The sequence below is a fragment of the Ictidomys tridecemlineatus genome, chromosome Y (assembly GCF_052094955.1).
Source record: "Ictidomys tridecemlineatus isolate mIctTri1 chromosome Y, mIctTri1.hap1, whole genome shotgun sequence".
Taxonomy (NCBI): domain Eukaryota; kingdom Metazoa; phylum Chordata; class Mammalia; order Rodentia; family Sciuridae; genus Ictidomys; species Ictidomys tridecemlineatus.
Genome location: NC_135494.1, coordinates 5,366,362 through 5,389,634, shown reverse-complemented (window position 1 = coordinate 5,389,634; position 23,273 = coordinate 5,366,362). Strand labels below are relative to the sequence as shown.

The window sequence follows — 23,273 nt, the reverse complement described above, 5'->3', positions numbered from 1 at the left end:
ATGCATACATGCGTGGGGCCTCAAAGACATCAATATCAGAATCTCAGAGTCCAAACAGCGGCTGTCTGTCTCCCGAGGCACAGTTTTCTAGCAAGACCAGCCAAGACGCCATGGTAGATTTGAGGCTGTAAATTCTGGAGAATTAAACCACGGGGAAGGGCTGGGGAAGGGGAAAAGCTGACGTCCCCTATCTCTGGTTCTTCTCCCCTGCCCCTCCTCCTGCAGATCAAGCCTCACCCTCGTGAGTCCTCGTGGTCTTTGCAGAGGGCGCACAGCCCCCACCAACCCTGGCGCCTTTTCTGCAAGCACCGGGGGCGGTTAGGTGGGGGAGAGGCCCAGGGCACATGATGTCCCCCTCCCTCAGCCAGCCCGGCACATGACCTAGGCCGGCCAGCGGGGTCCTGGCAGACCCGAGCCGCATCCCGGAGCCGGCCCATGGCCTCCCCGCGCTTGGGGACCTTCTGTTGTCCCACTCGGGACGCTGCCACGCAACTCGTGCTGAGCTTCCAGCCGCGGGCGTTCCATGCGGTGTGCCTGGGCAGCGGCGGGCTCCGCCTGGTGCTCGGCCTCCTGCAGATGCTGCCCCGGCGCCCACCCGCCGGGCCCGGGGCCCCTTCCACCTCCCCGCCTGCCTCGGCCCGCATCCTGAAGGCCGCTGCTGCTTGCGACGTCCTCGGCTGCCTAGGTAAGGGCGCGGCCCACCGCTGGGACACACTTAGTGCTGGGTGGAGGGTGCGCGGTGGCCCCGCGACGGAAATCTGCTCCGTGCCCGGCCGGTGCCAGGGCTCGCGCGTCTGAGCGCTTCTAGCACCAAGCCGGGAGCTGGAGGCCTTTTGATTCCAGGAACTACTCTGGACGACTAGGGGATTCTGCAAAGCAAGAGGGAAAAGTTCAGGTCTAAGGATCATTGCTTCAATTTTGAAAAGCGTTCACTGTGTTTGTTATTGCGATCTTATTAGAAAAACCTCGGACAGTGTTGTAAAGGAAAGTCTGGAAAATAAGGGTGCATCCAGCAGAGACCATGGGTGGGCGTGCGCACCTTGCTATTTTGTACCGACTTTATACCACATCTTCTTTTGTGCGTTATTTATTTTTTTACCTGAACCCTTCCTTTTGCAGTGCTGGGATGAACCAAGAGCCTCAGGCAGGCCCTACAACTGTGCAACACCCTTGGGCTGCCCCAGGTTTGATTTTTACCCAGGTGTGTCAAGTGCAGGCTGCAGAGCAAACCCCTTCTGCTGAGCGTTTTCTGTAACTCTTCCTCCCCCACCAAGGACCGGTTTTACATTTTAAAATGATTTTTTAAATCGAAGCAGATTTGCTGACATGTGAATATACATGAATTTAAATGTTAGTGTCCATAAATAAAGTTTTACAGAACACGGCTAGGCTCTGCATTTCACCTCATCTAGGACCAGATCTGCCCTACCAGAACACGGCGGAATATTGGGCAGAGAAAGTATCACCACAAAGCCAAATATGGTTACTATCAGCCCTCAAAGGAACAATTTTGCCAAATTTTGCTTTAAACATGACACATTTTATAGAATCTGCTTTAAACTATAGCATGATACATTTTATAGAACTCTAAAGTTGAGTTTTGCCATTTTGTTTAACTTTTTGTTGGAAAGTTCCCAACATACATCAATGTAGATATGACATATAAACAACCATCATGCATCCTCATGTACTCTCCACCAACTCCCTGTACTTGCCCTTCTCCCTTCTTACTGGCTTAATTTGAACCACATTTCAAACTTCATGTCATTTCATCCATTCAGATTTGAGTATAGAGCACTAAAACATAAGAACTCTATTTATTTGTTTATTTTTGTGGTCCTGGGGATTAAACTCAGGGCCTTGCACATGCTAAGCAAATGCTGTATTCCTGAGCTACATCCCTAGCCTTTCCCTCTCTACTTTTAAAACTTTTTTCAAGAAATACAAAGCAATTCTACTGGCAATTCCTTTATGGTCTTATTTAGTAACTTTTTCTTAGTTTTCACTTAAAAAGCTCTCTCTCTCTCTCTCTCTCTCTCTCTCTCTCTCTCTCTCTCTCTCTGTCTCTCTCTCATTTGGTTCACAAAAAGAGTCCTTTATTTCTGGGAGGTAATTTTGGGTCCCAGCATTCCTAGCATCATCTCCTCTCTAATCCACTGTCAAGGGAGGGCTACCAGAGTGTGGGTTTCAGCACAGCCCTGATTAGATGAGAAGCCGCAAGAGGAAAAATGCTGCTAGGGTTGGGCATAGTGACCCTTGCCTATAATCCCAGCAACCGGGGAGGCTGAAGCTGAATAACCACAAATTTGAGGCCAGCCTGAGCAATTAGTGAGAACTTGTCTCAAAATCAAAAGGACTGGGGATGTAGCTCAGTGGTAGGTTGCCCCTAAATTTAATCTTCAATCCTTAGTACCACCAAAAAACAAAACTAAATGCTGATTGGGGTTTTTAAAACAGGTTGCTGGTATAGCGGTGCATGCCTGGGAGATTGAGACAGGAGACTTGGAAATTTAAGGCCAGCCTGAACAGTTTAGCAAGGTCTGTCTCATACAAATAAACAAAATCCAGCCCTTTTTAAAAATGTTATTTGATATAGAGTCTCGATAAGTTGCCCAGGCTGACCTCAAATTTGTGATCCTTCTGCCTCAAACCCCTGAGTCACTGAGATTACTGGTGTGTACTACTGGGCTCAGCTAAACATAAGAATTTTAAGCATATTTAACCCTGGTGTTATTATCAATTTAAAATAATTAAAAGCAATTTCTTAATGTTGCCAGTGTTAGTTCAGTTGTCCCATAAATGTTATTTTATGGTGGGTTTGTTCAAGTAAACACTCAAATTCTGCCCACACTTTGTAATTACTTGATGGTGTTGACCTTGTTGGAACTTTTTTTTTTTTTTGCAATGTTTATCTTGAGGCAAAGCCTATGAAGCCTGTATTAACTGCCTGGTGTACCCTACTTTGAGCTGGTACCTGGACACAGGTGTTGTGTATCCCAGGACCCATTTCTGTTCTGTCCTTTTGCCCAGAGTGACAAAAACATGATTGAAGACTCTCCAAACCTTGATTTTAAATAAATATTATGTAACCTCAAGTCATTTTCTCAGACTTGAAGAATAAGACAGGAAAGGAATTTTTCTTATTAGGGATAACATCATTTTGGTGCAGGATTATTCAATGAAACATTTGTTTTCTTCCTGATTCCACTAAGTCATTTTTTAGGAAGAGATCTTAATAGTAGTTTATTTCTGTTACTTGAATATCTGGAAATAAAGATATAACCAAATATATTTTCAGAGTTGGTGGAAGAACACCGTGTCCTTTAAAGAGGGAGGTGGAAGATGTTGTAGGAAAATGAGCAGAAGTTAGGAGAAGGCCAGGTGACTGTGCTCCCTCTGAAAATGAGTAAAACGAATGCCTACCTCATAGGGCTTACACTGAGCTCAAAGCACTAAATTATAAAGCACTATACAGAAAAGGTGTTTTTTTGTTTGTTTGGTTTTTGTTGTTGTTAGCAGTGGCTAGATAGTGGGAAGGTGTAGGTTAAGCTTTCTAGTGTTCATAGATCTCCTTTAATAGCATAATAAATAGCACATGTATGCTTAGTTGTGTTACAAGTACCTATGTATTCAGTGGTGTACTAGTAGGCTTTTCATTGCTATGACCAAAAGACCTGACAAGAACAGCTTAAGAGGGCTGGGGATGTGGCTCAAGTGGTAGTGTGCTCGCCTGGCATGCGTGCGGCCCGGGTTCGATCCTCAGCACCACATACAAACAAAGATGTTGTGTCCGCCAAAAACTAAAAAGTAAATAAATATTAAAAAATTAAAAAAAAAAGAACAGCTTAAGAGGAGGAAAAGTTTATTTTGAGGCTCATGGTTTCAGAGGTCTTAGTCCATAGATGGCTGACCCCATTCTTTGGGGCCTGAGGTGAGACATCAGGAAGTGAGACATCATCATGGCAGAAGAGTATGGCAGAGGAAGGCTGCTCAGGACTTGGCACCAGGAAGGAGAAAGAGAGAGAGAGACTTCCTTCATCACAGACAAAATAGAAACCCCAAAGGCACACCCCAGTGATCCACCTCCTCCAGTCATACCCTACCTGCCTACAGTCACCACCCAGGTCATCCATATCAGGGGATTAATGCCCTGATTAGGTTATATTAGGTTATTTCACCTTTACATTTTCTTATACTCTCTCACACATGACTTTTGTGGGATACTTATACCTAAATCATAACAGGATACATTTAAACAAAGGGCATTGCATTACTTTGCAAAGAGCTGTAATGTACACCATAAGTGTGTGTGTGCTAATTGAAGAATGTTAAATATTTGAGCCTACCAGCAAGGAAAACTCACAGATAATAAATGTCCAAAGCAAAGTACTGAGATCTAATTTTTGAAAATTTTACATGTAGTTTTCAAAAGAATGAAGGAATTATACATTTAAGCTTCAGAATTGTGCTTTGTAAATAATTCTCTACGTAAGGAATAATTGACATGAACATTAAAAATATAGCTAAGAAATACAGATTGCTATTTACATAAACACTTTGTAATGCCAAGTCAACAAGCAAACAAAAAATTGGAGGACAAGCTTGTGGCTGATGTTGCTTTCAATTGAAATGGAAGTGCCTGCGATCGCTTTGCCAATATAAGATGGGTTTTCTGAATAACAGTTCTTCTTCCTTCCCCTTCCCATTCCTCCTCCTCCTCTTCCTCTTCATTTTCTCCTCCTCCTTCTCCTCCCTTTTTTCTGAACACGTGAACGTGTTTTTCCCTCTCCCTCCTTCCTTCCTTCTTTTCTCTCCCTTTCTTCCTTCTTTCCTTTCTTTCTCCTCCTTCTCTCCTTCCCTTCCTCTTTCCTACTCACTCTCTTGCTCTCTTCCTGTTTCTCTCATATGTGTTACTAGCTGTCATTTTTACAAAGTAACTAGTCAGCTTTAGATGTGAATTAGAGTCAGATGCCTTAGAGTCATCTACTTCTCTCTTTTTCTAATATTTATTTTTTAGTTGTAGTTGGACACAAGACCTTTATTTTATTTGTATATTTTCATGTGGTGCTGAGGATCGAACTCAGGGCCTCGCACGAGCTAGACGAGCGCTCTACCGCTAAGCCACAGCCCCTTATCTACTTCTCTATTAGGGATCATCCTTCGGTCGGCAGTGTGGCTGGGATTCCCAGATTTCGTTGAAAACATCTCTGATGGCAATGGAACAGACATCTGGCCTGCTGCTTTCTGTGTTGGGAGCGCGGTAAGTGCCCCCTCTCTGCGTGCTCTCCTCCCCACCTCTGTGCCTGTTGCGCTGTGGTCCCCAAAGTGAGCAGCAGCAACCTCTGGGAGCCTGTGAGGAATGCAGATTCTCAGGCTGTGCACCAATCTACAGATGAGGAAGCCTGGGGTGGGGCCTGGCCAGCGCTGTATTGTCACAAACTCTCCAGGGCTTATATCCATAAATCATTAAATAAATAAGTAGCCCCCCACACACACACACAAAACACACTATGCTTGGCGCACCTCATTTTATTGATGCTCACAAGAAGGGCTTAAATTAAGCAAATGTAGATATTGAATCACTGGGTCTGGAGCGGAATTCCCAGTTCCTTTTTTTTCTTTTCCTCCCTGCCTTCCAGGGCTTCCTAACTGCACCTCCGTGAGGCCTCCTCTCAGCCCACAGCAGGGAGGCGCAGACCTCCCTGCTGCAGTTAATACCTCCAGCCTCTTCCTCACCCCTTCTCCTCCAAGGGACTTTCCAAGTGCCACGTGCCCACAAAGAGCTTCTACTTCAAAGCCCCCATCGATCTTTCATGCCTACAAGCATACCAAATGCGAGGTCGGGTGGGGCTCCTTAGTCAGATCCTGCTAAGCAGAGCACAGATGCACAAGTCCTTCTTGGGCCACAGCCCACCCCTGTTCTAGAGACTGTCTACATGTGACCGTGAGCTCACGTGGGCTTCTCCTTGATGTCAGAAGAAGCCCACATCTGCCATCTCATTTCCCAGAGGGACTGGAGGCCTCGTGTGTTTCCAGAATCTTTGATGCTGGGTTCTTGCTGTTTACAGATGTGGATCCAGCTGTTGTACAGTGCCTGTTTCTGGTGGCTCTTCTGCTACGCGGTTGACGCCTATCTTGTGATAAGGAGATCGGCAGGACTGAGGTATTCACTGGGCACAGAGGTCTGCCTGGTTGTGTTTTTTTTTTTTTTTTAAAGAGAGAGTGAGAGAGGAGAGAGACAGAGAGAGAGAGAGAATTTTTTTTAATATTTATTTTTTAGTTCTTGGCGGACACAACATCTTTGTTGGTATGTGGTGCTGAGGATTGAACCCGGGCTGCACGCATACCAGGTGAGCCCGCTACCGCTTGAGCCACATCCCCAGCCCAACCTGGTTGTGTTTTATGAGCAATATTAGGAGATGCCATTGAGTATTCAAAGGTGGGTTGCAGACACTGTCTGTCAGTCTGGCAGCTGGCTCCCCCACCCAGAAGCATCTATGGCGGCTCATTCTCAGGCCAGAAGCCAATTCAAAATATTGAAGTTTTCAGGGCTGGGAACGTGGCTTAATGGTAGAGTGCTTGCCTAACATGTACTCATGGTTCAGTCCCCAGAAATGCAAAAAACAAACAAAAAACCACCTAAAACGCTGAGGTTTTTAAAATCTTGACAATAAGTAACTCAAGAAATTAAATATTTGAGGGATAGAGGAGGGGATGATTGATGGTAGATCACACTCTTGTGCAAGGCCCTGGGTTTAATCCCCAGCACCAAAAGAAAACAAAAACAAAAAAGAAATCAAATATTTGGAACTGGACGCATTAAAAATGAAGAGAAAGAAAAAAACTGGTATGACTATAAACAAGTTGTGTGTGGGGAGGTACTGGATAGTGAACCAGGGGATTTCTACTGAGCTATACCCTCAGCCTATTTATTTTGAGATAGGGTCTTGCTAAGTTTCTTAAAATTCCCAGGCTAGCCTTGAACTTGCCTTCCTCCTACCTCCCCAAGAGGCAGGGATTATAGGTGTGTGTCTCTGTGCCCTGCTGAATTTAGACAAATTTTTAAAATTTTCTTTTAATTTTGTTTTGGTACTGGGACTTAAACCCAGGAGTGCTTTACCACTGAACTATATGCCCAGCCATTTTTATATTTTGAGATAGGGTCTTGCTGAGTTATTTAGGACCTCATTAAGTTGCTTAGGGCCTAAATTACTGAAGCTGGCCTTGAACTTGTGATCTTCCTGCTTCATCCTCCCGAGTTGCTGGGATTACAGCAGTGTGCCACTGTGCCCAGGTATGACAATTTTTCACTATACATCAAAGACTGTATGAAGAACTACTTCTGTATATATTGACATCTTATATTAAAAGTGGAACAGATGAGGGCTGGGGCTGGAGGTGTTTGTCTGGCAAGGACTCACACAGAGGTTGGTGCCTTGGGCATAAGTAGGTTTGAGCTCCTGCTCAGGCACTCACTGTGTAACTGGTACCCACTGCATAAGATCACTGGAAAGCGTAACATCAATCACACATGTAAATGGATTAGAGTAGAGCCTGGCACATGGTGGGAGCTCAGTGGGTCTGAGCTGTTACTGTCATTGGGATGTTGACCATACAGCAACATCCAGAACCTAATTGACTAAGAGACATTGGACGTGGCCAAGCGGGGCAAGTGTCCAGGTCTCCTAGCTCTTAAGTCCAGGAGACATTTATTCCCTCCCCCGCCCAGTTCCTGGTCTGTTTCAATCAGAAAGTCCTTGCTTGCTTTTGCTTTTTGTCTTTTTTAAAAATGGGTTTATAAAGTTACATGTTTTTAAAAATATTTTTTAGTTGTCAATGGACCTTTATTTATTTGTTTGTTTATTTATTTATATGTGATGCTGAGAATAGAACCCAGTGCCTCACACATTCTAGGCAAGTGCTCTGCCACTGAACTACAACCCCAGCCCCTAAAGCCACGCATTTAACAGTAAAATCAAGTAGTTTCAGTATGTCGATAGATTTTTTTTTTTTTTTTAGTAATACTGGGGATTGAACCCAGAGGTGCTCTACCACTTAGCTATATACTCCAACCCTATTTTATTATTTTGAGACAGGGTCTCACCAAGTTGCTCAGGCTGGCATTAAACTTGTGAGTCCCCTGCCTCAGCTTCCAGAATAGCTGGGATCACAGTTGTATACCACTGGGCACCATTGATATCATCCACTTTACAACTTTGTAATCATCTCCCCCAATCCCTGTACCATTTATTAGTCATTCCCCAATCTCTCCCCACCTTCCTCCACCCTGGCAACCAAAATTTTTAGACTCTATGGATATGCCTGTTCTGGCCATTGTAGATCAATGAAATAATGCAATATAGGACATTTCCTATATGATCTCTTAAGTTCAGCATAACATATTGAAGGTTTATCTATGTTGTAGTATGTATTAGCACTTCATTCCTGTTGTGGTCTGAGTCTTATGTCCTCCCCATCCAACAAGTTTTATTTTGAAATTCTCATCCCTAGCTAATGGTGTTAGGAAGCAGAGCCATGGGAGGCAATGAGGTCATGAAGGTGGAGGCTCACGAATGGATTGAGTGTCCTTATAAGAGACCCCGAGAGCTCCCAGCCTCTTCCACCATGTGAGGACCCAGTGAGAAGGTGTCATCTCTGAACCAGGAAGCAGCCCTCAGTAGACTCTGTGTCTGCCACATGTAAACCTTGGGCTGCAGTCTCCAGAGCTATGAGCATTCAATGTCTGTTTTTTATAAGCCACCCAGCCTCTGGTATTCTATCATGACAGCCAGAAATGACTAAGATAATTCCTTTTCATAACTGAATAATATTCCAGTGTGTGTATATATACTACATTTTGTTGATCCATTTAGTGTGTTTTTAGTGCTGGGGATTGACCCCAACAAACTAAGTGTATCAATGAACAGAAGGGGCCTGTTTTCTCCCAAGCCAGCTTTAAAAGGAGTTTCACACAATGCCACTTGCATAGTATTAGCCAGAATTAGTTTCTTGGTTGTGCTTAGTTGCTAGAGGACATAGGAAATAGTCTGTTAGCCTACTATGCTGCTCCTCTGGCTAACTTCTGGGTTATGTTATAAGAAAAAGAGGGAGAATGGGTACCTATAGGCAACTAGCAGCAGGAGTAGGCCTAATCCCTAAAATTGGTACAATTGCTGTGTTCCTGTCTGAGAGCCTCTCTCATCAATTTTGGGGAGTCAGAGCTATGACACAACTGAAGGTCTCACTGACAGCCAGTAACAGAGATCAGAGGAGCCTGGGAGTTCTGGAAGGAAGCCGGGTGAAGAGCATGCCCTCCACTGTCATTAGAGGGTGCATTACTTCACCCCACCCCTGGTAGGGCAGGTGGGGGTCACAGGACTGGGTTAGAAGGAACAGTGTGAGAACTGTCTGGACTCTCAGGGCGGGTAATCAAGAAGCCCTCCTTGGCACAGGCATGTGTTTAGAAATTCATCTTGGAACTCAGTGTTCAAGAAGGCAGGACTCTGGATGCTGGTTAGGCTTCCAAGGACCCGTCCTACACAGAAGGTGAACATCCCAGAACATGAAACACTATGCCTTCCAAGGGCAAGAGCAAGGGCAGGTTTCCAGTCCTCAGATGACTGATGGTCGGGAGTGAAATGAGCTCCCTAATCAGTCAGGAGCAGGGCACACAACAGATAAGTAAGAGGTGCTCCGTAGCCCTTACACAAAGCCTCACCTGATGCCTGGTGGGAGATGGCCCAGGGGACTCTGCTAGATGGACTTCACCAGGGCTGAGGGTTTGGGTTCCAAAGCTTCGGTAGCTCCATTTTAAGAGCCAGCTTGTTTTCCAGGGCAGCAGGTAGAGTTGGTCCTGAAGATGGCTATTAGGAGACTGCAGCTGGTCGGCCGGGGGGTATCCTGATGAATTCCAGGGCAGGGGCCAAACTTTGCAGGTATGGCCCTTTGCCTTGGAGATCCTGTCTTATGTAGCTGTTTTCTTTGGCTGGGGAGTTCTTTTAATTCTAATCCTCAGAAACATCATTAAGACAGATTTCAAGTCAAAATTTAAGTGGCTAATTCTGGCTGCAGGTGTGCAACATACCAGTTTTAAATACTAACAGACAGTGTGGTACTTGCGATCTTGGAAATGGCCATGAACTGAAGTCTCTACTTGCTCTAAGAAAATAAAAGAGTGATATGAAAGAATGGCCAAGGAGGATTTACACTCGCCTGGACTTGGAACAATTCAGTGGTTGGATAAGAGAGCAAGGGTCTTCAGCTGTGACCCGGCTGCTCCTGGGCTCCCCTGGGTTGGGCACTCACACTCTGGGGTGTGTTTCAGTGGCATCAGCCATTAATGTGGGAGCCACCTGCACCTGCTGGCCAGACCTGACTGCTGTCTTGCAGGATGGGCAAGAGTCATTTACCAGTCTTCCATGTCCTCTGACCTTGGACTTCCTTAGTCTGACCAGAGACCCACTCCCCACTCTGAAGATGCCATCAGCACTGTCCAGCCAAGAAGAGGGTCTGGAATGAAGAAATTCTGCATCCACTAATCCAGCCCTTTCAGAGAGCTGCTGTCTCTATGGGCTCGCTAAATCTCCCGAGAGCCAGAGACAAAACCTGCACTGCTGAGATACACCCCCACATGCTCCCAGTGAGGCCAGGGGAGGGCGGCTGCAGGAACTGGTTACGATGTGGGAGGCAAACTATGAAGGAGTCATTTCCTTATGGCCTCCCAGACAGCTGGCTACAAAATGTTTTCTCTCTTCCCAGAGTTCATTCCCTTTGTGAGCCGCCTCTGTTTCCCTCCCTCCTCATCTCTTTGGAGAAGGGCATCATTTCCCATTCTGATCTCTGAGCACCACTCCCTTCGTCTACACAGCTGATCTTTAGAGTGAAAATTCCACTGAAATGGGGGATGCTATTTACCAGGCACCCAATAGCGTTAAGAGGGACTGCCAGTGTACCCGACTGATGGGTACGCTGCCCTCCCCATCCCCTCAGAGAGAAGACACAAACTGAAGCCTACCCCACAGCATCTGGATGGCCACAGCCTCAAATCCTCTGGGGGAACAGGGTGGGGTGAGTTGAAGTACAAAGGTGAATGATAGAGATTGTCCAAGAATGCTAACCATGCAGGGAATGGGGAGTGCAGAGGTGGGACAAGAAAGGGAGCCTCATGCTCGTGGAATATCTAATACCACCAATTGCTGGACACATACCCTTCCTGGTCTGGGCTGAGCATCAGCCTGTCTTCTTGGATATTAGGAATTCCTTCAAGAAGGGTGGGAAGAGAAGTCCTTGTTTATTGGACGAGGCATTGGTCTCACAATGTTGAGATAAGGGGGCCAGCCCAGCTGAGTGGGAGCCAAGGCATTCATGTCCATCATCTGGGGAACCACAGATTCAGGTCAGGCTTGCTCCAGATCCAGTTGGACTCAGTCACAGGTCTGAGATTCAGTAAAGAGAAACCAGACACAACCAAGAATAGTCCCTTGACCTCACTTTCTATCATCTCCCCCAGAAACTTTAGATCACAGGGATTGGATAATTTTTTTCCCAAAACTACCCTCCATTCTTTACTGAGTCTTGTTTTGTTTTCCATGTTCAACTTTTTTTCTTTTTTTTGGCAATGCTGGGAATGAAACTCTGTCTCATGCCTGCTACCACTGAGCAACATCTTGCCTCTAAGATTCCACTTTTAAAGTTTTATCTTGTAAGCAATACATATATTTTTAGAAAAAATGAAAAGAATCTTCTGGTGGATTCTTATCATACCTAGAATAAAACTGACACAGTCCTGTGGACACCCTCTGTCCATTCTCTCATTCACTGTCTCTGCTCCAGTCACTCTGGCCTCCCAGCTTCCTTAGTCTTTGGCCCCACTTCCTTAGCCTGTGGCCACTTCTGCCATCTTCAAAGCCAGTAATGGTGGGTAAGACTCTAAACTCCCATCTCTCTAGTTCTTTGCAGCTGGTAAAGATTATCTGCTTTTTTTTCTTCCTATGGTCCTGGGGATGGAACCCAAGGCCTCACACATGCTAGCAAGTACTCTACTGCTGAGCTGCATCCCTAGCCCAAGATTCTCTGCCTTTATGGATTCATGTGGTTATTTATCCAGGACGCCTAGATCTAGGATAATCTTCCCATCTCAAAAGTCCTTCATTTAATCACATCTGCAAAGTATCTTGCCATATATAGCAACACGATCATAGATGCTGGAGATTAGGATAGAGATATTTTTGAGGACCTCTGCCCCAGCTAACATAAGTGTTGGCACCTTAACTTATAAACATAGTTTTGTCTCTTGGGTCCAACCTTCATTTTATGTAAACTCTTCTGCATCCCAGCCTCTGTGCCTAGCTTCCCCGTCAGGGCTGTGGAGAAACTTTGTTTCATTCTTAGCATTTCTGTGCCTCTCTAGACACTCAGAGAACACTTAGCCAGTGAATGTTGAGTGAGACATCATCTTGATGAAACTCCAAGATACTCTTTTTTAAAAAATATTTTTTAGTTGTAGATGGACAAAATACCTTTATTTATTTTTATGTGGTGCTGAGGATCAAACCCAGTGCCTCTCACATGCTAGGCGAGCACTCTACACTGAGACACAAGCCCAATCTCCATGATACTCTTTTAATTGACATGTAATAGTCATACCAAAATAATCATCCTTTAAAAATGTGCAGGTCAGTGGCTTTTCTTTTTCTTTTTCTCTTTTTGTAGTTGCAGATAGACAGAATGCCTTTATTTTATTTATTTTTGTGTGATGCTGAGGATTGAACCCAGGACCTCATGCATGCAAGGCAAGCGCTCTGCCACTGAGCTACAGCCCCAGCCCCTAGGTCAGTGGCTTTTAAGACATTCACAAAATAATACATCAATCAGTACAACTACTAATTCCAGAAAATTTCTACCACCACCATAAGAAACTCTGTACCCATTATCCATCATTCCCCACATAAAGGGAATCAGGCACTGTGTGGCCTTTTTGTGTCTGGCTTATTTCACTTGATACAATGTCTGCAAAGTTCATTGATATTGTAGCAGATATCAGCACCTCATTCCTTTTAAGTGGACCTTCCCTTTGCACATACCTGATATTCATCATACAGCTTAAGAGTATATGAAGCTTATGCTATTACTGGCCATTCCTGTTCTCTAAAGAATATTCCATTGCAGAAGGCTGAGGCAGGAGGATTTTAAGTTCGAGGCTAGCCTGAACAACTTAGCAAGACCCTGTCTCAAAATAAACAATAAAAGGGACTGGGGTGTGGTTCAGTGGTTAAGTACCCCTGGGTTTAATCCCCAGTACCAAAAAAAAAGTTGCAGTCAAATGAAGATTCAAGAGTGGCTGTGTTTCTTGAGTTTCACTGTTAATAGGATGCTGTCAATTTCTGGGGTCTCCTTACTCTTAAACTTACTGTGCCCCTTATAGTGCCTCAAGACAGGTGGGCATGCAGGCCAAGGTCAGTCTGATGGGAAAAGTGGGTGGAGGAAAGGGATGGCCAGCCTGCCTTGGGCCATAGTGTAAGTGGCAGGGAACAACATGGCCTGAGGTCCACCTGGCCTTTACCACAGTGGCAAGGGCAGGCCACAGAGGGCTATATTGTTCACATGACCGGGAAAAGCGACCCAAGGCTCTGAGTAGTGGGTTTTGCTAAGGAAATGCTATTAGTAGTCACCTGGATGTTTGGATTCAGGGATGGGACAACCTCAGGGGACCTGTACAACCTCAGGTCTCTCCCTGGAGTCGGGGTACAGGGTGAATAAGAGGGGAGGTTGTTGGGGATGGAGGATTGGGGGGACAAGGCTTGTGTACCATGCCCCTGAGATGGTGGATGTTATAGCTTGGATCTTAATTGTCACCTAAAGGCCCAGGTGTCCCAAGGCTTGGCCCACAGCTTGGCGCTATTGGGAGGTGGTGGAAATTTAGAGGTGGGGCCTACTGGCAGGTCTTTAGGTCATTGGGGTCATGCCCTTGAAGGAGACAGTGGGATCCTACCACCTTCCTCTTTCTCTCTTTTGCTTCTTGACCAAGAAATAAGTGGCTTTACTCTACCCTGATCCTACCATGATATGCTCAAAGCAACAAGCACAACCAGTCACAGGCTGAAAACTCTAAAACGGTGAGCCAAAATAAAACCTCTCTCTAATTTCTTTGGTCCAGTACTGGGCATTGAACCCAGAGGTCCTCTACCACTGAGCCACATTCCTAGGCCTTTTTATTATTTTCACTTTTGAGACAGGGTCTGGCTAAGTCACCCAGGCTGGCCTCAAAACTGAGATATTCCTGCCTTCACCTCTTCAGTATCTAAGATTTCAGGCATAAGCCACCATGCCATGCAATCTTTCTTCTTTAAAAATTCATTATCTCAGATATTTGTTATAGTAATAGAAGGTTGGGCAATATAATGTCTCAATCTATGTGGGCTACCATAACAAAATGCCATAAATTGAGTGACTTATAAACAGTAGATGCATTTCTTAAGCCAGGTATGGTGGCACAGATCTATAACTCCAAGTGACTCAGGAGACTGAGGCAGGAGAATCATAAGTTTGAAGCCAACTTTGGCAATTTAAGATAAGACCCTGTCTCAAAAATAAAAAGGTCTGTGGATGTAGCTCAGAGATAGAGTGCCCCTGGGTTCAATCTCCAGTATTCCTACACACACACACACACACACACACACACCACACACACACACACACACAGAATATTTCTTATAGTCCTGGAGGCTGGAAGTCCAAGGTCAAGGTATGGCAGATTCAATGTTTGGTACGTGTTCTTCCTGGTCCATAGATGGCCACTTCTCACTGTCCTCACATGCTGGAGCGGGCAGGGAGCTCCTGGGCCTCCTTCATAAAAGGCATTAATCCTATCCATAAAGTCTCTACTCTTGTGACTTCATTAGTTCTCCAAAGACTCCACTTTATAATGCTACACCTTTGGGGTTAGGATTTCACACAGGAATTTTGTGGGGATCCAAATATTCAGACCAGAGCTCATGAGAACCGAACAGTACTGTCCCTGGAGGGTACTATAGATGGAATGAACCTATTCTACGGTTTTATGGAGAGTGGGGCCTACTTAGTCAAGTCTCAAAAATAGCAGCCATTCCCATGAGAATGGCAACAACCAAACTTGAAGCCAGGCAAGGTGATGTACATCTGTAGTTCCAGCTACTCAGGAGTCTGAGGCAGGAGAACTGTTTGAGCCCCAGAGTTTGGTGCCAGCTAGAGCAAATGGTGAGATCCTATTAAAAAAAAAAAGTGGAAAACAAAAACTGTTGACAAAGATGTGGAGACTCTGGTTTCTGATAAAATTAAGCAGAGAGAGGCTGGGCGTATAGCTCAATGGTAGAGCACGTGGCTGGCATGTGCAAGCCCTGGGATCCATCCCATGCACTGGGAAAGAAGGAAAGGGAAAAAAAAAGAAAAACATAAACACAAAAATACCACATAATTCAGCAATTCCTCTTCTAGGTATACAACCCCAGAGAATTGAAAATAGGAACTCAAATAGTTTTATGTGCATGTTCGTTTGGAGTAGCAGTATTCAATCAGAATGTCCACTGATGGATGAATGGATAAATAAAATGTGGTCTATTCATATTATTCAGTCATAAAAATAAATGAAGCTGTGACATGTCTACAACAGCCAGATTCATAAAAGCAAAGCAGATCGGTGACTGTCAGGGACTGTGGGCTGGAGAGAATGGGGAGTGACTGCTAATGGGTACGAGCTTCCCTTCTGGGGATGATAAAATGTTCTAGAACAATTGAACCACATTGTGAATTTCCTAAGTGTCCCTGGGTCGTTCTCTTTAAATAGTTGATGTTATATTAGGTCAATTTCACCTCAACTGAAAAATAAGCACACACATTGGTGCCCTTGGCAGCACTACACCTCTGTGGAGGGTGGTTTTGCTCCTACCTTTCCTGGTTCAGAAGCTGGCCTGGTGGCTAGTCTGGTAGTTTCTTTGCCAGGCCCCTTTGTCCTCCTCTGAGCAGTGCCACCCTGTTCTGCTTCTCTCCTAGCACCATCATGTTGTACCACATCATGGCCTGGGGCCTGGCCCTCCTGCTCTGTGCAGAGGGAGCTGTCATGCTGTACTACCCCTCTGTGTCCAGGTAAGCCTCAGTGGCCCAGTTCTTATAGAAAATGAACAGGTCTGACTCACACAGTGGGTGACTTGGCGCTCAGCCCATCCTCTTGGCCCAGAGAGGCCACACTCACAGACCCATCTAGCTGAGAGACGGTGTGCTCACTGCATCCTTGCTCCCCAGATCTTTTCCCTGGGTCTGTCTTTCTCATTTGGGTGGGTGGGTGCCTGAGCATACAGCGTGCATGCGCAGATTATACCCCCTCCTCGTAACTAGAAAGATGCAGGGACAGCCCCTTCCATCTTGCCATAGCTTCCTCACACCTTTTCTTTAACACTGAAAGATCAGGCAAGTTTAACATTCTGAGGATGAGTTAGAAGTGATGTGGCCGAGGCAAGGACAGCTCCTGGAAGCTGACTCTCTGCCTCTCCCATCCTATGCTCTTGGCTACCCTGAACACAGATGCAGAGGAATGTGGTTCTGGAATTGTCTCAGGCATTTCTTCATTTAAAATCCCATCAGTGCCATCATTTGCAAGGTCTCAAAGCCCAACCAAGGATGTAGGCTCTCACTTCCACTGGAAAACAGGTGGACAGTGTCTTTTTGTGATTTTAGGGTTGTGTAGGTCATACACAGATCATCATAGTATAGCCTTTAGGACAAAACTGGCCCTTGATCTGTTTTCATTTTATTATATTTTAATTTGGGGTACTGGGGATTGAATCCAATAGTGCATTATCCCTGGAACAACCTTCCCAGCCCTTTTTATTTTTTTTTTAAATTTTGGGACAGACTCTCATTAAATTGAGGAGGCTGGCTTCAAACTTGCCATCCTCCTGTCTCAGCCTCCTGGTTCACTGGGATTACAGGTTTGTGCAGTCACGTCTGGCTGGTTATTTGAAATGAAATTTTACTGGGACCCAGCCACACGCATTTATTTATGTTCCAACTGTTACTGCTTTTCGGATATAATCAGAATTGAGTAGTTGCAAGAGACCATGGTGTGCCCTATGAAACTGAAGAAAAAGAAATTTTTTTTTTTTCCTGTGGTACTGGGGATTGATTCCATGGGTACTCTACCACTGAGCTACATTTCCAGCCCTTTTTTGAGCCAGGGTCTTGCCACATTGCTGAGTGTAGCCTCAAACTTGCCAGCCTCAGCCTCCAAGTAGCTGGGATTATAGGCATGTGCCACCCCACCTAGCTTTATTATCTCTCTTTATATAAAAAATGTGTTGACTCATGGTGTTGGTCATTCCTCCCCAGTTTTTTTGACTTCTCACAGCTACTCAGACATCTCAAACTGGTGTTGCCTTGTCAACTGTGGATATTGACAGAGAGCTAGCTAGCTCTGTCCTGCTTCCCGACTCCCCTAGAGTCTGTCCAGAATGTGTGGAAGTCTGGTATGGTCACTTTTCATGGGGAACTTCAAAAGGACAGACACAGTGTCACAGCTGTTCTAACAGAAGGATCTTAATAGGAAAGGGAGTTTCTTTTACTTGCCTTCACCTGTGGGACCCTGGTGATTTCTAGAAAAATTATCTTGGAGCCTGAGGGCACCACTGCTGCAGGGCTGGCTCATAGGGAACCCTGAGGTGCTCCTATGGGCTCCAGGAGGCCACCTGATCTAAGTGTCTTAATCTGTAACTGGCTATCTCTCTCTTTTTTTTTTTTAGGGGGCTGCGGGGAGTACCCGGGATGGAACCCAGGAGTTCTTTATTACTGAGCTATACCCCCAGTCCTTTTCATTTTTTAAATTTTGAGGCAAGATCTTGCTATGTTGCTGAGGCTAGCCTTGAACTTGCAATCCTCCTGCCTCAGCCTCCCGAGTGGCTGGGATCACAGGTGTGTGACACCTTAATCATCATTAAGAGATCATCATCTCTTAGTCCTCACATCCTGCAGTGCAGACCTCTTGGCATTCTGGTAGCCACATCCTCACTCTCTCATTGGCCACTTGATTTCCATCTTTACAATGGAATCTGCCACTCCCACTCCTCTCCTGCTTCCCATACTTCCCTAGAGTCTGTCCAGACCATGTGGAGCCTGGTAAGGTGTTTGACCACCACACAAATATTAATGTTAAGTATTAAGAGCATTTTCATTTTTATGATGGTACCTTCCATGGCTCAGGGACACTTCTGCCTCTCTCTGATTGGGCCTCAGGCATCCTCTGTCCCCTTTCTTCATTTATCATTTCCTCTGTGCCATTTTTCTCTCATTGACTTTCTGTGTATCTTAGTTGATGGTCCCTATTGGTAACATGTCAATGGCTTTCACCACCTCCTCTTACCACCATGTCCTATGGTGACTCATGTTGCTTATGACTCATCAGTAGAAATCCTAGTCCTTTTCCCTGAAAAGAACCACTGAAGAGTTGGTTGTTACTCCTAATGTGAGAAGGAATTTCCTTTGACATATGAAGGTCATACATTTGAATAGATCAAGGACAAGGACTGGATTTTTTTCATGTTATTGGCTGAGATTATGTAGTAAGTACTCAAAACCTAACTAGCTAATTAGTGCTTTTGTCTCCAAATTGTGTGTTTTCCCTTTGAAGAGACCTAGTGCAAAGAATCATCTACCATCCCAGATTTCTTTTCCTTTCTTACCTCTTCCAGTAGGGTTTTTTGTTTGTTTGTTTGTTTGTTTGTTTTGTACTGAGTATCGAACCCAGGGGCACTTAACCATATCCCCACCCCTTTTTATTTTTTTGTTTTGAGACAGGGTCTCCATAAATTGCTTAGGTTCTCACAAAGCTTGCAATCCCTGAGCCCCAGCCTCTTGAGTTGCTGGGATTACAGGCATGAGTCACCATGCCTGGGCCAGTAGTGATCTTTAAAAGCTGCCCCCACTGGAAAGCTTCAGAGGCTCTCCTATTTATAGGACAGAAACATGAACAATCTCCCCGAGTCTCCAGAAATTTATTGCTTCTTCTTGGACATGAGAAATGAGTCTGATTTCTTTAGAGTCTGGGCAGATTTATGCATTTCTTTTTTTGTTCTTATCCTCTTATCTCAGCCTGCAGATAAGTGGGTATATTTCAGCCAAAGCTTTTATTTCAAGAAGAATGATTTGCTGTTCCTCCCTCAGGTGTGAGAGAGGCCTTGACCATGCCATCCCACACTATATCACCACGTACCTGCCACTACTGCTTGTTCTGGTAGCTAACCCTGTCTTGTTCCAAAAGACAGTGACAGCAGGTAAGTAGCAGGGAAGTTCTCTGGGTACAAGGCCATGGGGTATAGCTCCGTCTCTTGGGCTGAGATGATAACATGTTGTCCTTCTGGAATGATCCAGGACAATGGACCTCACTCATCATCCTCCAGAGACATAAGCAGAATCAGTTGGAGACAGTGAACAGGTTTAGTAAGTTAAACTGAGCAGAAAGCATACTTAGTTGAGCACTACATGTTTGCCAATGTTTGTTAGCTTAAGGCCAGGACTAGCTGATTTTTCACTTTTGTGTGTAGCTCACCCTGGGTCTGCCCTTGGCATGCTTGTAGGCTCTGAAGGTGACCTTGGAAAACTGCAGAGGTGAGACAGGAGCAGGAGACTAAAGTGGATGGGGAAGGGATGAGGCGTGGACTGAGAGGTCCAGACACTCCCATAATGCACTTGGCCTAGTCCAGACACTCCCATAATGCACTTGGCCTATGCCAGTTCTCAGACAGGCAGGAAACAGGAAGTGGAGCACAGGAAGTGAGTCATTTGGGATGGTAAAAACTAGATAAGCATAACGTAGTGAGTCAGCAGAGAGACTCTGGGCCAGGACTGGGAACCTGCATTCCAGCCCTGTCATCTCCTCAAGAAAGCGTGACCTGGAGAGAGTTCCCACCTACTCAGGCTGCCTTGGATCTCTCAAGGGCAGAGCTGGAGTGAGGGAGTCCACCTTAACGAAAGGGGGAAGCGCCTGATTATAGAACTTTTTAATAACATCTTTTATTCTTTGGAAGAGTCTTTTCCTATGTGCATTTAAATATAATGCATTAAATAAGAGAATTTAGTTTTTTCAAAATTGTATAATGACTTGCTTATATGGAACACAAAAAAAATGACTTAAAAAACATTGTAAAGAAATACACTGAGGGGGTTACAGGTGGAAGTCCAGTGGTAGAGTGCTTACCTAGGATGCATGAGACCCTGGGTTCAATTATCAGTCCTGCAAAACAAGAACAAAAACGAAATATACTGCAGTGGTAGCAGTGGTTGTCTTTGTGGGAGGGACCACTAACCATTCTTCCCCCCCCCCCCCACTGAACCCAGGGCCTAGCACATGCTAGGCAAGTATTCTACCCCTAAGCTAAACCTTCAGCCATTAATTAAAAATACACACACACACACACACACACTTTGCACTAGGGATTGAATCCAGAAGCATTTAGTCACTGAACTACATCCCCAGTCCTTTTTATTTTTATATTTTTTTGAGGCAGACTCTTACTAAATTGCTTAGTGTCTCAGTAAGTTGCTGAGCCTAGCCTCAAACTTGGAATCCTCGTGCCTCAGCCTCTTGAGTCTCTGGGATTTCAGGTCTGTGCCTCTGCACCCAGCACTATTTAATTATTCTCCAAACTTTTTTGTAGGTGTTCTAACCTGTTTCTAAGAAGAAATGTTAAATTTTCAACATTTTAAATTAATAAGTGCCTTATTTTATAAAAAAGAAAAAAAATACCTGAACTAGTAAAATCCAATAAAATTGGAAGTTTAGTTCCTAATGTATCAGGGTTATTTTCTTAGTTGTGACAAGTATCCTGTGTTGTGTTTGATGTTAACATCAGAGGAAGCTGACTAAAGGGAATGGGCATATAGTAAATCTCAAGTTATTTAAAATACATATTCCTTGGATCCTATAAGGACTTCACATAGGTAGCTGGGAGGGTGACGTCAATAACTTGCTTCGCTTTAGATCTCCTGGCCTTGCTTATGGGCTCACACCTGCTTTGATGCCCTTCTTTGTTATGAAATAAATAAGAATGATGAACTTAGTAAGTATGTCATTCCTCTGTGCTCTTCACAGTGGCCTCTTTACTGAAAGGAAGACAGGGCATTTACACAGAGAACGAGAGGCGAATGGGAGCTGTGATCAAGATCCGGTTTTTCAAAATAATGCTGGTTTTAATCGCTTGGTAACTATTTTTTTTTTTAATTGCCAGTGGGATGGGATTTGCAAACCACTTGACATTTTTCTTTTCCATGTGTGACCTGTGAGTTCTTAAGGGAAGCATCTGGAAGGGGCATCTCTGAGCAAGTCTGGAATTCTGAATTTGTGGCAAAAACTGAAAATATTTACTTGATTTAGGCATAAAGCCCCAAGAATAAGAGGTTCCGAGTTTAATTTTGAAACAACTATGCGTAACCCCTTGCTGGGATTCTGGGATTAACCAAAATGAGGGAGGTGGTCATGTTTGTTTGTTTGTGGTGCTAGGGATTTAACCCTGGGCCATGTGCGTGTGAGGCAAGCATTCTACCAGCTGAGCTATATCTCCAGCCCCATGCTTTTTAAATGCACCCATTGGCCTTGTTTTTGACACCAGAATTCCTGTGTGCGATACAGGGGTGAGGACACATCTCCAGTGTAAAGATTCAGCTCAGTCAAAGCTGGATAGAAAGGGTTAGCAAATTTCTTTTGCTGAGATTCTCCATGTCTGGTATCCTACCCAAATGTTTCAGATGGATGCTTTGAAAATAGACTTATAACCAATGCAAAAAAAAAAATTGGAGCTTTGCATGTACAAGGCCCTGGGTTCAATCCCCAGCACCACAAAAAAAAAAAAAAAAAAAAAATTGGAATGGTAACACCCTGTAATATGGTGAATAAGTTTCTCAGTCAGAGCAAGCCTTGTGGTGTTAATAATCTACCTGATATGAAGGGATTTGTTTGGACATGCTCCTAGGAGAGGCAGAAATTACCTCCCAGTAAAAATACACTTAGATCACTGTTTCAAACTTCATTGACCCCCAAGAGTAACATTTAAAAATTTCAGCGTGAAATGTCAAAGTAAATTCTTCATCTTAAAATCTTGAGGTTGCTCCTCAAACCAAGACTGAATTCTGGGTTATTTGATACCTTACATGTTGACGTGGTGTTGAGTGTTAACATGGGAAGGATTTGTGGATCTCTGTGTTAGACTGAGAGAAGGAATTACATTTCCTTAAATAAATTCTTGGTGCTCTGGTTCAGTTGCTTGCTGTGCAAGTGATCAGCTCTCTACCTAGAATTGGCACATACACAGTGTGGCAAAGATCAGTCCCTGATCTTTAGCATTTAAAATGAATTTTTGTGGCATGTTCTCTTCACCTGTGGGCCATTGTCTTTTTAACAGTTGGTTGTCCAATATAATCAATGAAAGCCTTTTATTCTACCTTGAAATGCAACCAGATATCAATGCAGGCTCTTTGAAACGTGTCAGAGATGCAGCCAAGACCACATGGTTTATTATGGTAAGCTAATCTAGATTTAAGTTTCTTCTTGAAAAAAAAATTGGAAGGAAAAAAAGAACATTGAGAAGTATGATGTTTATGTAAATATACAATGAGGCAAGTAGGTTCTTGGACTACCTACATTTGGCTTAGTGAACTTCTGAGAAAGTTTCATTCATCGTAGTGATTATCATTAAAAAGAGAGTCAGGGGTATAACTCAGTAGTAGAGCACTTTTATCATCTTTTTTGTTGTTGTTGTTAATCCTGGGGATCAATTACAGAGTGCATGCTAGGCAAGCACTGTACCACTGAGCCACATCCACAGTCTTTTCTGTTTTTCAAATTTTGAGACAGGGTCTTGCTAAGTTTTTCAGGCTGATTTCAAACTTGTGATCCTCCTGCCTCAGCCTCCCTAGTAGCTGGGATAATAGGCACATGTCACCATGCCTGGCCCAGCATTATATAAAATTCTAAAGCATTATTGGAAACCCAAATGTCAAAGTAAATTATGGTCTTTCTTATTTGGTTTTTTCTTTTTCCTTTTTAATTAAAATTGGGGTGCCAGGGATTAAACTCAGGGCCTGGTATCTGCTCAGTATACACTCTACCACCAAGCTATATCCCAACCCTTGGCTTTCGTCTTGTTGAATGTGACTCAGAAGTTAAAAACGATGATTATGAAGTCTCTGTATTAACTGGAAAATGTAGCCTATAAAATTGATATCAATTACTATTACATAAAAACATGTATAAAAAT

General features: G+C 44.3%; 1 protein-coding gene across 2 annotated transcripts in view; it reads left to right on the top strand.

Annotated features, from left to right (window-relative positions):
* The first annotated feature begins 252 nt into the window (after positions 1 to 252).
* The window catches only part of LOC144372000 (G-protein coupled receptor 143-like), a 39,419-nt gene continuing 16,398 nt past the window's right edge, over positions 253 to 23,273 (top strand). The window contains exons 1-7 of one of the 2 annotated variants that reach the window (XM_078035381.1): positions 254 to 685; positions 5,151 to 5,260; positions 6,069 to 6,163; positions 16,027 to 16,119; positions 19,186 to 19,295; positions 21,113 to 21,221; positions 22,419 to 22,536. In XM_078035381.1, the coding sequence (XP_077891507.1) occupies positions 436 to 685; positions 5,151 to 5,260; positions 6,069 to 6,163; positions 16,027 to 16,119; positions 19,186 to 19,295; positions 21,113 to 21,221; positions 22,419 to 22,536 (885 nt within the window). In that variant the 5' untranslated portion in view covers positions 254 to 435. Of the gene's footprint in view, positions 686 to 5,150; positions 5,261 to 6,068; positions 6,164 to 16,026; positions 16,120 to 19,185; positions 19,296 to 21,112; positions 21,222 to 22,418; positions 22,537 to 23,273 lie in introns of both variants that reach the window. The other variant, XM_078035383.1, reaches the window with a different exon arrangement.